This window comes from Mustela nigripes, chromosome 11 (genome assembly GCF_022355385.1).
Source record: "Mustela nigripes isolate SB6536 chromosome 11, MUSNIG.SB6536, whole genome shotgun sequence".
Taxonomy (NCBI): Eukaryota; Metazoa; Chordata; class Mammalia; order Carnivora; family Mustelidae; genus Mustela; species Mustela nigripes.
In genome coordinates, this window is record NC_081567.1 from 23,264,029 (window position 1) to 23,278,894 (window position 14,866).

Below are 14,866 nucleotides of genomic sequence, written 5' to 3' on the forward strand. Positions count from 1 at the left end.
TTGGCTCAGGTCATGATCTCAGGGTCCTGGGATCGAGCTCCACATCAGGCTCTCTGCTCAGCAGGGAGCCTGCTTCCCTCCTCTCTCTCTGCCTGCTTCTCTGCCTACTTGTGATGTCTCTCTGTGTCAAGTAAATAAATAAAATCTTAAAAAAAAAAAAAGAGGAGGAAATATGAGTTAAATACAGGCTGTATTTAACTCATCAATCGATGATGCCCACCTTCTCCTTCAGAAGCAAACTGCCTTATCTATGGTCCCCTGAGCAGGAAACAACTCTGGGTGCTCTTGGCTCTGGGAAACCAATGGAACAATGGCAACCAGCTCTATAGCCAGCGTCTTGTGATTTGGATCTGATATGAAAAGGCAATCTGAGCCAATTAGATCTGCCTTCTCAGTAATTTTATCTTAGCAACAAAGGGAGAAGGTGACTCTTGGCAGTGTGACCTCAGGAGGAAAGGTGGAGGAGGGGGAACATTAGTGCCTAGCAAGACACCTGGCATGCAACAGGTGTTCAATAACAAGGTATGGAATAATTGGACTCTGTTACCATTCATGCACAAGTCACTCTATGCCACGGGCTCTGCTAAATATTTCAATATTTCGCTTTAAGCTTCAATCCCTACCACAACACTTTGAATCAGTGTTATTATTTCCTCAGTTTATATATAAAGATTTTGAGGTTTAGAGAGGGTAAATAAATTGTCCAAAATCGCACCCGAGAAGGTACGATTCTAATCTGGAGACCAAAGTCCATCTTGTAACTACTGACAATCTGCCTTGGCCACTGTTGATCTTTTCAAGAACAGGAGCATTTGATAAGAGTGGCAGGTACCCAATAAATACTGTGCTCCCAACTGAAACATTTTCCGAGGCAGTGAAGAGATGAACAGTATATACCTTCCAGTAAAATGACTCCCACAAAAGCAGCCAGGGAGGTAAGCACCACGATGAGCACGAAGAACCCAACAGGAATGGCTGACATAGCCACAAACACCAGCACGGTGAGGGCCATGAAAGGATGCCTGTCCAGGTACTGACCCACTGGAGACTTCATAAAGGCAATCACCTGCGGGCAGGGGAGAAAGAGCCAGGACTGAATGCCATGTCTGAACCCCAGGAACCCCATCTGAGCTGCAGGAAGTCGAACCAGAGGTTGTGAAGTTGGACGGCTCATCGGTAACCTAACAAGTCAATGCTAAGAAGTCTCCCAAGACATGAGTCACCCTGGCAACAGCGTAAGGCAGCTGTAGACAGGTGGCAAGTTTGAGGGTCCCACTCAACCTCAAATCTTGTGAACAGAGGAAAGACCTGGTCATGGCTCTACCACTTCACACACACCGTCTCAAGAGACCCTCAGCATGTGTGTGCGTGGGTGTAATGTACACACAGTTGATCTCCTGCTCCATGGCTGAGCTTTCAGCGTCAAGGCCACTGAGGCACAGAGAGGTTAAGTGCTAGCTACTTGGCATCACCAGGGAGCTTGTTAGAAGTACAACATCTCAAGCCCTGCCCCAGACCTGCTACATCAGGTGCTGGTTTTTAACGAGATCCCCAGGTGACCTGTACACACATGGAAGTCTGAGAAGCAATGGGACTTGCCTAGAGTCACACAGTATCCAAGTGGCAAAATCTAGGCATTCGAAGCTGAATCTCTTCACTCTAAATGTCAAATGCTGGTAAGGGCTGCCACCTGGTTAGGAAAAAATGCTTTCACGTTGTCAACATGGATACCGCAGTCAGGCCACACAGCCTGATGATTCCTGCAAGCTTATGTAATGAACACGCTATCTTCCTTCAACAGGCAAAAGAGTTTCTGGATCTAGCTCAGTAGGAGGAGGGCTGCTTTAATGCAGAGCTGACCCTAGAAAATCCACAAGGATGGGCTTCCCCCCTCTTCTTAAGCCTCATTCTGTCTCTCTCCTGACTACCGACATGTTAGTTCCTGTTCTCTTAAAAGGTTCGATCATTCCAGAACTTTTCCCCATCACAAACTTCCCGGGTCTCGTTCCTTAAGGCTTTAGAGGGCTGCAGCTGAAGTGAAGAGGAAATTCAAGCTACAGTGATCACAGGTATCACTACCCAAAACACGGATGCCTCTTAGCGACTCCAATGCTGGGAATCTGGGGGCCAGCTAGAAGAGGGTTTTACAGTTCAAGTTGATGGTGATCAAAGTGCAGGGCTTAGGCTGCTTAACTAAAAAAGGCTGTCATTCCAAGAAGCCACTGCCATTGGTCTTGGGACTTCATCATTGCCTCCTTAGGAGAATCTCCAGGGGGAAAAAAAAAAAGGAGAATCTCTAGGCATGACAAATTCCACTTCCGGTCCAGCCGTAAACAAAAGGCATGATGTCCACTGACTGTACTGCCTCTAGCTACTCCTACCTGAGGAAAGCTAGCGGACTTGGCTATTCAGTTTCTCTAGCCAGAGGGGCTATACTTGGGATGCCTGGCTCAGATCATCAGAACCCAGTGAGACTCCTGTGAAGGCAGCTGAAGAAGGGCGGGGGATGGGGGGTGCAGGGCGGGGGAGCTGGTCCCTGGAGCTGTCTTAGGTATTGATTGCTTTCCGGCTCTAGTCCACACATATTCTTAGTAAAACCACCCAGGTATCCTATGATAGACTGAACGGTTCTCTCTGATCCGTTATAGTCAAGACACCCAGTAACCACAGTGGGGAGCAGAAGAGGCTGGAACCCTCAAAGGCCAGGCTTGTGAGTTTACACGCAGACTCCCCAGCACAGCAGCCACATGTGTCCCCTGCATACCTGAGGTGTAGCTAGTGTGACTGATGAACTAGATTTTCAACTTAATTTATATTTAAAAACTGACAGATGTTTCAGTCACTGGAATATTTTTAGTTGCATTTCACACAAGTTAGGAATGTTTCAAATAAATTTTTCGAAAGTAAGTTTTATGAAATCTCAATAGAGAGTATTTTCAATGGAAATTTAGTATATCAATTGAGACTTCTGCTAAGCATATTAAAAAAAGGTAAATTATCTCATCATTAATTTTTTATATTACAGGTTGAAATTATATTATTCTGGATATACTGGGTTATATAAAATATAGTGCTAAATTTAATTTTTCTTCTTTCTTTTCATGCTTTTTAATATGACTACTAGCAAATTTTTAAATTCCCTACACTGGTTGCCTATTATTGCCACTGCAAAGCACTAAAGTTTAAACTTTTAAGTTTTAACTAAAGCTTAACCTTTACCTAGAAAAATATAAGCAGCAAACTGTTGGTATTTGAGGATTACGATATAATCAAAGGACTAATTTAAGAAATATAAACATGGCCATCATGTGCAAAAGGCAATTAAGAAGATTTACGGAATAATCCAAAAACTTGTATGGAATCAGAAGAGACCCCAAATCGCTAAGGAAATGTTGAAAAACAAAAATAAAACTGGGGGCATCATGTTACCTGATCTCAAGCTTTACTATAAAGCTGTGATCACCAAGAGAGCATGGTACTGGCATAAAAACAGACACATAGACCAGTGGAACAGAATAGAGAGCCCAGATATGGACCCTCAACTCTATGGGCAAATAATCTTTGACAAAACAGGAAAAAATATACAGTGGAAAAAGATAGTCTTTTCAATAAATGGTGCTGGGAAAACTGGACAGCTATATGTAGAAGAATGAAACTTGACCATTCTCTTACACCGTACACAAAGATGAACTCAAAATGGATAAAAGACCTCAACGTGAGACAGGAATCCATCAGAATCCTAGAGGAGAACATAGGCAGTAACATCTTCCATATCAGCCACAGCAACTTCTTTCAAGATATGTCCCCAAAGGCAAAGGAAACAAAAGCAAAGATCAACTTTTGGGACTTCATCAAAATCAAAAGCTTCTGCACAGCAAAGGAAACAGTCAACAAAACAAAGAGGTAACCCACGGAATGGGAAAAGATATTTGCAAATGACAGTACAGGCAAAAGGTTGATATCCAGGATCTATAAAGAACTCCTCAAACTCAACACACACAAACCAGGCAATCATATCAAAAAGTGGGAAGAAGATATGAACAGACACTTCTCCAATGAAGACACACAAATGGCTATCAGATGAAAAAATGTTCATCACCACTAGCCATCAGGGAGATTCCAATTAAAACCACATTGAGATACCACCTTACACCACTTAGAATGGCCAAAATTAGCAAGACAGGAAACAACATGTGTTGGAGAAGATGTGGAGAAAGGGGAACCCTCTTACACTGTTGGTGGGTATGCAAGTTGGTGCAGCCAGTTTGGAGAACAGTGTGGAGATTCCTCATGAAATTAAAAATAGAGCTTCCCTATGACCCTGCCATTGCACTACTGGGTATCTACCCCAAAGATTCAGATGTAGTGAAAAGAAGGGCCATCTGTACCCCAATGTTTATAGCAGCAATGGCCACGGTCGCCAAACTGTGGAAAGAACCAAGATGCCCTTCAAAGGACAAATGGATAAGGAAGATGTGGTCCATATACACTATGGAGTATTATGCCTCCATCAGAAAGGATGAATACCCAACTTTTATAGCAACATGGATGGGACTGGAAGAGATTATGCGGAGTGAAATAAGTCAAGCAGAGAGAGTCAATTATCATATGGTTTCACTTATTTGTGGAGCATAACAAATAGCATGGAGGACAAGGGGAGATGGAGAGGAGAAAGGAGTTGAGGGAAATTGGAAGGGGAGGTGAACCATGAGAGACTATGGACTCTGAAAAACAATCTGAAGGTTTTGAAGGGGCGGGGGTGGGAGGTTGGGGGAACCAGGTGGTGGGTATTAGAGAGGGCACAGATTGCATGGAACACTGGGTGTGGTGCAAAAACAATGAATATTGTTACACTGAAAAGAAATTAAAAAAAAATGATTTGCGGAAAGTCAGGAAGAGATACTGATGGCGAAATCTAGGCTGCTGGGGAATATGAAAGTGTAATGACAAAAGAAAAATCAATAGCACTTGGGGACAGTTGGGCACGGGCATCCAAAAGGAGAAAAGCAGATCTATTCTTCCAGATCCCAAGGAATCTATTTTTCTCTTAGCCTCTCATGACTCTGGGCCCTACAACCAAAAAATAGAAAGTCATTCAGATATGCAGAGACCACGTAAGATGTAGTTAATTGTAGAAATTGTCTTCCTTCAGGAAGGAAGGCCCTCCCTGCTCAGGCCAGTCTGTCATAGAAGAGAAGGACAGGATTCAGTCACATCTAGTAATAGAGAACATTCATTAAACACTCAGGGGCCAAGCACTGTTTCAAGTTCTTTCAATGTATTGTCTCATTTATTTCTCCCTTCAAAGCCCAGAAGCAGGTAATCAGGAACATTATTTAAACCCAGGGAACTAGAACGTAGCAATTAACTTCTTATTCTCATGGCAACAGGGAGGGATACAAAGGAAGGATGGAAAGGAAGATAGCTTATTACACAGTAACATGAAATGCAATTTTCCATCCCTATCCTGGAAGCAGACACAGGTCATCCAACCTGGATTTTACAGGTATGTTACTGTGCTGAAGAACTCAGGAATGCCAGGCTGGAACAGATGAGCACCATTATGTGCCAAGCTACATGCTACAGCCTTCTCGAACAGCTTCTGAGATTATCCTCACAACAAAGCAATGAGCCTGGCATTGCTTATTTGCGATAAGAGGTGATGGAGATTCAGTGACCTAAGCAATTCGCCCAGGTCAGACAAAGGCAATTTATATTAAAAATTCACATGAGTATGGCAAATTGACATGAGGAGTAATGTGGCCAGTATTTAAAGACATGAAGGGTCCATCTGGAACTACTCAGGAGACAGGTCAATTCCCTGGTGTCAGAATGCAAAAGACAACCAGTGTCCACTGTCCCTTGCTACCAGACAGGAGGAGGAAGAAGGCATCAAGATTATTTAAAACCCCCGGTAACGGTGCCTGGGTGGCTCAGTTGATTAAGCATCTGCCTTTATCTCAGGCATCCTGGGATCTGAGGATGCTGGGACTGAGTCCATATTAGGCTCTCTACTCAGCGGGGAGTCTGTTTCTCCCACTTACTCTCCCTCTGTGCTCTCCCCCTACCTCAAATAAATAAATAAAATCTTAAAAACAACAACAAAAATAAAAACTGGTAATGCCAACTCCAAGGTGCTGTGTTAACATCTCCCAGACCACAGCTTGGGTGTCCCCTGGCATGTGATTCAGGGTTGGCACAAAGATGCTGGAGATGTAATTCAAAAACAACCCTTGTGGAAGGATGGGTCAAGCATGGGAGCAAAACTAGTCATAGGTAAGCCACAGGTGGGGATGCCATCAGGAGGCATCTGCCCACCCCATGTTCCTTATCTTCCCTCCTCTTGGAACCTTGCTCCCTCCCACAGCAGAGGCAGGCTCATGAAGCCATGTTTCCCTCCATGTAATGAAAAGTCCCAGTCCAGCTGCCACCCTGGCCATAGGTGGCTTGGTCAAACAGATTCTTTTTTTGTTTTTTAAGATTATATTTATTTGACAGACAGAGATCACAAGTCTCCCTCTGCTCCCTGCTGAGCAGAGAGCCTGATGTGGGGCTTGATCCCAGGACCTAGGATCATGACCTGAGCCAAAGGCAGAGGCTTTAACCCAATGAGCCACCCAGGTGCCTCAAAACAGATTCTTGATCCTAAGAATCAGGTATTGCCAGAGCAAGTCGCTTCGAGGGCTTCAGCTGGGAGCTGAGGGAGACAAAGGGAGTTGAAGGTGCCAGCCTGGACAGTCACAATGGCTCATGTGAATGGAAGAGCAAGAAAACCAAGCTGTAGAGGGAGGAGAATGAAGCTGATGCATAAGGAAAGTTACAACCAGAAGAAACATGGCCCAAGAGAGGGTGTTGAGAGTAAATCTGACCCCAGTGACCTGCCAGACCCTGATTCAGTTCCAGCCCTTGGTTCTAAGATAGCCTCCCACTTCTCCAAAGTCTCAGCAGGTCTCAGTATTCATCTGCTTAAGCTATTTCAAGCAGGTTTCTGACTCTCTCAGCCTATGTCAATGAAGACTTGACATTCCAGAGGCTTCCTAGAATAAATTATGGAGCTGTTTCACAAACACTTCGTGTGGAAGCCCATCTGGTCTTTTCTGGAATTAGAGCCTATTAACTCTGAGGAAAGGTTAAAAATTATCTGGGGGAAGAAATCATCTAAATATCGTGGAAACAAGGGGATGTTTAAATAAATTATGGTTGTCAATCCGATGGAAGGTTCTATTACCAAGCAACTGTTCTAAGGACCTAAGATTCAATATGGAAAAACACCAATATGCAATACCAAGCAAAATAAAAATACAGGACTATATCTGTCAGAATTACAACCACTACATATGAAAGTTACATCCTGAAGGTGCCCAATAATAATAGTAATCACCATCAGTGGATTTGTTACTAATGGGTTTACAGGTGATTTGCTTTCCCTTTTCCTCAATATTAATTTACTGAGTTAATACAACTCATATTAATACGATTAACATAATAACAAATTTTAAAAGAAACTGCTCTGCCTTAGGACTATCCAAAGAACATCAGGGCTTAGCCAGCTGATAATCTGTCCCATCACTCTGGGAGTCAGCTGGCCTGGAAGCTATCCAGTCCAAATCTATTCCCATGACCATAACTGAGAATCTACGACAAAAAAGTAAAGAAATGCCAAGAAGGCGGAGGTCACATGCTTTGAAATGTCTACTTCAGAATGTGGATATAAATTTAAATAAAACATGCCAAATGTCTAACACAGTGCTTGGCATATAGTACTCCTCAATCAGGGTTAATCAATTTACCGTAAATCCCTATTACTTGAAGATTCTGTATTTGCAAATTCACCTACTCACCAAAATTTATTTGAGGCCCCAAAATCAGTATCTGTGGTGCTTTCAAGAACATGTACAGAGCATGGGCAAACTTAAGTCATCTGACACACATGTTCCCAGCTAAGGTCATACGAGGCAGTGCTCTTATTTCAGCTCTTTAAACAACTGTCCTTTCCAAGGTAAGTTTAGTACCACCTCTTCTCACATCTTACATTTTTTGTTGGTAATTTCACCATTTAAAATGGCAGAAGTACCGTCTAGTGTTCTTCACTATAAGAAGGGTGTGATCTGCCTTAGGAGAAAATGTGTGTGTTACTAAGCTTCGTTCAGGCAAGAGCTAGAGTGCTACTGGCCAGGAGTTTAATGTTGATGAATCAACAACATATACTAAATTAAGTTGTCTTTAATCAGAAATATACATACAACAGTTTATATGTTTATCAGCTGATGAAAATGCTGTGACCAGAAATTTGCCCAGAACCTAATCCTGTAGTTCCCCTAGGAGAAATTGTTCAGCAGTTGCTAATCCGTTGTTTGCGGTGACCTCAGAGAACATAACTAAAACATCTAATGAGAACCAAATGCACAAGGAGATGAGCAGGAGGCCCTTTCCTACTAAGCTAACTTTTAGTAACAAGAGTCTCAGCCTGCTGACTAGAAAGCTGCTTGGCTGATTTAAAAATAGCTTGCTAACTCCACAAACAGGGCCAGAGGCATTTTGGGATGAGTTCAGGAAAGATTTCCATGGAGTATATTGCTCTAGACTGCAAAGTCCTGTCTCTTCAAATAGACCCAAGGGGAACCGTGCTGATAGAAAAAACAGTTCACAAACCAGTTCATCTTGTTATAAACACCTATATATTTTATGGGTATTCTGTACAGGAAAAAAATATCTAGAGGGAAATACAACAAAATGTTAGTATTATCTCTGAGAGCTGTTTTCCTTGACGAAATGCTGAATGACATATAGAAGAAAGATAAAATTCAAGAAAGCAGAATATACTATCTCAAGCCCCACTGTCACTGAATGGCTACTAAACACCTGAAACATGGCTAATTCAAATGGAAATATACTGTTAAGTGTGAAATACTCACTGGATTTTTGAAGATGTACTACGAAAAAAGAATAAAGAACATCTCCATAACTTTTTTCATTAGACATTTTTAAGGATTACATATTGAAATGATATTTAGATCTATTAGGCTAAATAAAACACATTATTAAAATTAATTTCACCTGCTTTTCACATTTTAAATGGGGCTACTAGAAAATTTTAAATTACATATGTGGCTCATATCGTACTTCTATTGGATGCTGGGTTTCTAGCAGAAAACTGGACTCAAATTTTAAAGTAGGCTTTAGCCACCCTCAGTCTCAGGGTAACAGGGGAAAATTAACAACAAAACAAAACCAAACAAGGCTGGTATCTGTGGCAGAGACTGAGATCCACCCTCGCTAACCAGCTAAAGAACCGCATTTAATGCGAGGGGAGACACACAACAAAATTTTAGTCTATGAGATAGAATTGGAAATGCTGTGTGTGTGACTTCCAGGAAGTCATCTTAAATTAGAGGTGGCTTTTAAGTCTTTCTCCCCTTCCCTCCTCCATCCTTATTGCCTGGAATGTGAATACAATGGCTGATGCTTTAGCAGCCATCTTGGACAATGAGTTTGAAGATCACAATTTAGACACCAGGGCAGGATGGTGAATTGCAAAGATTACTGACCTACCTCCAAATTTCTCCTACTTCAGAGAAAAATAACCTTCTATGGGTCTTTAAGCTGCTGCTATTTGGGGATTTTTTCATTACAGAACCTGATCAGAAACTGACCTTTGAGTTATTCTGGATGGACTCTACCAACAAAGATAGCTTCTTCTGCAGCTCCTTCAAGTCCTTTGAAGTACTCAGAGGCTCCTCTTTTGCCATCCTGAAATCCACTCCAGTCCCTTTAGGGATTAATTCTTCTACCGGCAAACTGTCCAGGGCAGGGCGCAGTCGAATCACTCATGTCACCCAGTCTCTTGCTGTCACTGGTGAAACAAAAAGTATCTTGAACCATTAGTGGTATTCACCCAGCTAGTTCAACAAAAGCTTCCATTATCCTCACACATTGATGGTAGGTGTGCAGGAGGAAGGTGGCGTGGCAATATCTATCAGAATCTCTGAGTGCACACACCTTCATCCAACAACTTATTTTCCAGGAATCTGAAGGGAATGATCAAAAAGGGATAACAAAACATAAAAAAAGGATGTGCAGTGCAATTCTATGTATGGTATAAACAGCAAAACACTGGAAAGATGCTAACTGTCCATTAGCAGGAAATTGGTTAAATAATGATAAATTCATAAAATGGAGTACAGCATAGTTATTAAAATGATAATGTAGACATCTAGTTAGTGACATGAACATACATTCAAGGTAAGGGGAAAAAATTATAAGATTCCCCATATGGTTACAGGAAAATATGTATTTTATGTTTACATTCCATAGTAAAAAGACTTAGAAGATAGAGATTATTTAATACCAAAATGTTAATGGTACTATCTCTGGGGACTTATGTTTATTTTTTAGCCTGACAAACTGCTGCAAAGAATATAGTAGAAAGCTGAATACACTATTTCAAGTTCCATTGCCTTTTCCCCAGAAAGCCTTTCTTAAACAGTGATGGTGGCCAATTTCTTTATTTACTACCCACACTGTACAGGTTGGCTTCCAACCACATAAATCATTCTCTATTTACTTGTAAGTCTCCTCTTAATGGGTGGGGTGTCTCGAGAGCAGACCAAGCCACACATACTCTGTGACTCAACAGCCTTTAATTTCCAGGACTGTCCTAAGTTCGTGCAATTATAAAACCAACTTGTTCAGTAAGATTATCTTTTTTTTTCTAACCCTTGTTAGATTTTCATATAAACAAATATATATATATATTTTTTAAGATTTTATTTATTTATTTGACAGACAGAGATCACAAGTAGGCAGGGAAGCAGGCAGAGAGGAGGAAGCAGGCTCTCCGCGGAGCAGACAGCCGAATGAGGGCTCGATCCCAGGACCCTGGGATCATGACCTGAGCTGAAGGCAGAGGCTTTAACCCACTGAGCCACCCAGGTGCCCCTTGTTCTTATTTTCTATTTCCCAGAACAGCTGTAGGGCCGGACACTGTCTCTTCCTTACAAACGATCTCCTGACTACCGATAGTAAAAAAGCCTCAAAGATCCTATCACAGTGGCCAAAATTTAACTGAGTGATGCCGACATCTGTTTACCATGTTGACTATACAACATGGCAATTATGTGAGTTAAGGAGGAGGAGTTACTTTATTAACACCTATAGGGTCTAGAATGCAGGTTAAAGTGCATTTTCATTACCCCAGCTAGAGAGCCTCTGCTACAACCCTGTTTGTCAACCAAGAACCCTTTGGTCCGGAAGGGACTGATCCCACCACAGCCATATTCTGTCTTTGAAGCTACAGCTGGGACAAACTTGGGATTTGGGATGTTCCCCTAATCTCATCTCTGCTGCAGGCAGATACAAGCCCAGCTCCCCTTACAGGTCTCCGGAGACCTAGGGAATCCAAGGGCCACCCAGACCGGTTTGGGGAGTCTGATGGGACAAACCTAGGTAGAATGCCAATGCCACAGCTGTCAAATGCAACCACCTGGCTACCAACCCTAGAGCCCCTTGTCACTCACTCTACAGAGGGGTCTCCACAGGAACTGAGAAGTCTCTGGAGGCAAGGCGGCAACCCTCAAGTTCCCCGCCTTCTCTGCTCCCTCCAGGCTGACTCCAGAGATCACTGGCCATCCCGCCCCTCCCGGGGCTAACTAACGTCCACCCGGGGCGTTCCAGCTGGAAGGGAGAGGGGGTGCACCTCCTGCTGGGGGAAGGGAATGCTGGGCGGTTCAGGCCTACCCAGGCCCTTCCTTCCCCATCTGCTTCCAGTCTCTCGGCCTTCGAAGACACGAGGGGGAGCCTCCAGACGCCCAGCTTCTAGGTATCCAGGGGCAGAGGTGAAGAGGAAAGGAGGCTGTGGAGAGAGGGTCCGCACGAGAGCGCACGGAGGCTGGGAAAGGGGCGTTCACGCCGGAGTGGAGTCATTAATTTGGGGAGAAGAGTCCACCTTTGTTACTTGGAGCCCCCTCTTTGCAGTGACCGGGGAAGGGGGTGTTCCTCGGTAGAGAAGAGGGTCCTGTGGGAAAGAGGGTACCTATTTTCATTAATCCTGGGGACAGGGTTGGGAGATTCCTCCTACAGGTTTTCCAAGAAGAGGCAGGGTCTCGGGGATGGAATGGGGTTGGCAACCCTTTTTACCAAATCTAGTGGGGTGTGTGAGGGTGTGCGCGCCTAGCCCGTCTTGTGGACTCGAAGGGGTAAGACTTCCCTTTTAACTGCGAACTGAGGGCCACAGCTCAGGACATCCATTGCCCGCGCAACCCACGCCCCGGCGCCCCTCCATTTGCCCCTCCCCGCGAGGGGGGGTCTAGCCAGCCCGGGCATGCTGTACCCTAGCGTCTAAGCTGCGAGCTCTCACCGGTCCTGTCGGCCGCGCTGACCGGGGTCTGCAGGCGGAGAGGGTGAGGCGGGAGTCGGGGGGGCGGGGGGGGGACTAGGAGGAAGAAGAAAAGGGAGGAACTCTTGTGGGCAAGGGCGGGAGCTGGAGCCTGTTTCCTGCCCCGCCCAGACTGCATCCTTCCTCCGCCCCGCCCCGCCCCTTACTCCGCCCCCTCCCCGCCCCTTCCCCCGCCCTTCCCCGCCTCTTCCTCCGCCCCCGCCCTGCCCCTTCCTCCGCCCCCGCCCCGCCCCTTCCTCCGCCCCTCGGCTGCCGGCACCTCCTACCCGCGCGCAGGATTTGGCTCTCCCCGCCCACGGCTGGGGGGAGCTGGCGGAGGGGCACCGAGGCCTCGGGCTGCACGCTCCGCTAAGCGAGCTCTCTTCGGCGTTTTGAAGCCACCCTGACAGGCCCTGAATAGTTTACAGATGAGGAAACTGAGGCCCATCCTACACTCCTGGCTTGAAGTGAGAGTGCCCGGGCCACCGCCGAGACAGGTGGAATGGCCTCGGAGCACCGGTTTGCGCAGCGATTTAGGGCTTCCCCTGCCTAAATGCCTACACCTGAGGCACCTGTTTTGGAAGCATTCCTGGAGCCCAGGACACCGAAGGAGGAGGTATGGCCTTGACCCGCAGGTTTTAGCCATTACTTCTCACACAGATAACGTGAAACAGCGAGATCCTTAAAGATGGGTTAGGTTATTTCCTCTGTGTTTTTGTTGTTGTTGTTGTTGTTTTTAATAATTGAAGAAGTCTAAACCCAAGTCCCTCAGCTCCACGTCAGAGCCCGACGACACATGTTCCCTGGCTCGTATCCGTCCCATAGAGCAGGGTTTCTCAATGGCAGCGCTATTGACATTTGGGGCCGGGAAATTTTGTATTGAAGGGGCTTCCCTGTGTTTTGTAGAAAGTTTAGCAGCATCCCTGGCCTCGACCCACTAGATGCCAGGAGTCATCCCCTTCCTCCCAGTTGTGACAACCAAAAATGTCCCCAAACATTGCCAAATGTCCTGTGAGGACACAATCTTCCTATTAAGAACCACTGCCATAGGGGCACCTAGGTGCCCCAGTTGCTTAAGCATCTGCCTTTGGCTTTGGTAGTAATCCCAGGGTTCTGGGACTGAGCCCCGCTTCTGGCATCCTGCTCAGTGAGGGCCGTGGCGGGGCTGGGGCGAGGCTGGGGCGGGGGATTGGGGGGGTCTGCTTGTCTGCTTCTTCCTCTCCCCCTGCCCCTCCCTGTCTCTCTCTCAAATAAATAAATCTAAAAACAAAAACAAACAACAACAACAACAAAAACACTGGTATGGGGCGCCTGGGTGGCTCAGTGGGTTAAGCCGCTGCCTTCGGCTCGGGTCATGATCTCAGGGTCCTGGGATCGAGTCCCGCATCGGGCTCTCTGCTCAGCGGGGAGCCTGCTTCCCTCTCTCTCTCTCTGCCTGCCTCTCTGTCTACTGTGATCTCTCTCTGTCGAATAAATAAATAAATAAAATCTTTAAAAAAAAAAAAAAAAAACACTGGTATGGACTGTGAGCTGGGGGAGGGAGGTTCCAACAGTCCTGGGCCCTGATCTCAGGGCTGACTCTTACTGTGTGACCTTGGATAAGTTACCTCTCTGGTCCAGGGTTTCATCTGTAAAATGACAGACCTGAGCATTGCCTGAGCATTGGCCTGCTACTGCATCGTTCTCAAGCATTTTTCATCCAGGGACTTCTGTGGACCTCCCTTTCCTCTGTGACCTGTGTCCATAGCAGCCTGGGAAATAGTCATAGGGTTTTAGAGAGGACGGATGCAAAAATAGCTGTAAAGAACATAGTACCTACCTGGAGTATAGGAGGGATTAAAAAAGATTCAATGGTGCAGTCTTCTACCAACTAATATCTCTAGAAATAAACAGGCTGGTGGATAAAGGAATAAGCTTGAGGACAATAATAGTAAAAAGGAGCTAAGAGATCCCATCTAATCCCACAACAGTGAGCAAAAGAGGAGCTACTGGTGGAGATAAGACATGGATAGACAAATGTCCCTAGATTCTTAAGTTTCAGATTGTGTGGCTTCATGCATTTTGTTCTGCAGTATAATGGGTACCCCACCTAAGAAAATGTTGTGGGGTTGTTTTTCCCCTTTAGAACAAAACATTACAACTGTCCTTACCTGGGAGGCATTGCTTCCTTCCGAAAGCTGAACTGGGGCCTTCCGGAGTATTTTTGTTCAAGGGTGCCATCTAGAGGTGTCTTTGTGAATCCTCTATCCCCCCACCCCTACCCCAACACTGCACTCCTCTGTCATTGCAGGGACAGCCAGATTTTGCTTTTTTCCTTTTATGTTGGCTGCCTTTTCCACCATATTATGAGGTCCCTGATGGCTGGGATCTTAGCTTTCTTCATATCATCAGGACTTGGCAACCACTGATGGGTCAATAAAATAAAGCCATATGCAGCCTCTTCTATGCTTTTCAAAGGTTGGTTACTCTGACTAAGCAACCATTTCAGGTCTT

The 14,866-nt window shown here is 45.1% G+C and overlaps 1 protein-coding gene across 3 annotated transcripts in view; it reads right to left on the minus strand.

The window, feature by feature from the left end:
* Positions 1-12,465, minus strand: part of LDAF1 (lipid droplet assembly factor 1) — a 17,316-nt gene extending 4,851 nt beyond the window's left edge. The window contains exons 1-4 of one of the 3 annotated variants that reach the window (XM_059415960.1): positions 12,356-12,446; positions 11,945-12,013; positions 9,654-9,853; positions 898-1,066 (exon numbers count right to left, since the gene is read on the minus strand). In XM_059415960.1, coding sequence (XP_059271943.1) covers positions 898-1,066; positions 9,654-9,749 — 265 coding nt within the window. In that variant the 5' untranslated portion in view covers positions 9,750-9,853; positions 11,945-12,013; positions 12,356-12,446. Of the gene's footprint in view, positions 1-897; positions 1,067-9,653; positions 9,854-11,944; positions 12,014-12,328 lie in introns of all 3 variants that reach the window. The other 2 variants (XM_059415959.1, XM_059415961.1) reach the window with 2 other exon arrangements.
* Positions 12,466-14,866: the final 2,401 nt, after the last annotated feature.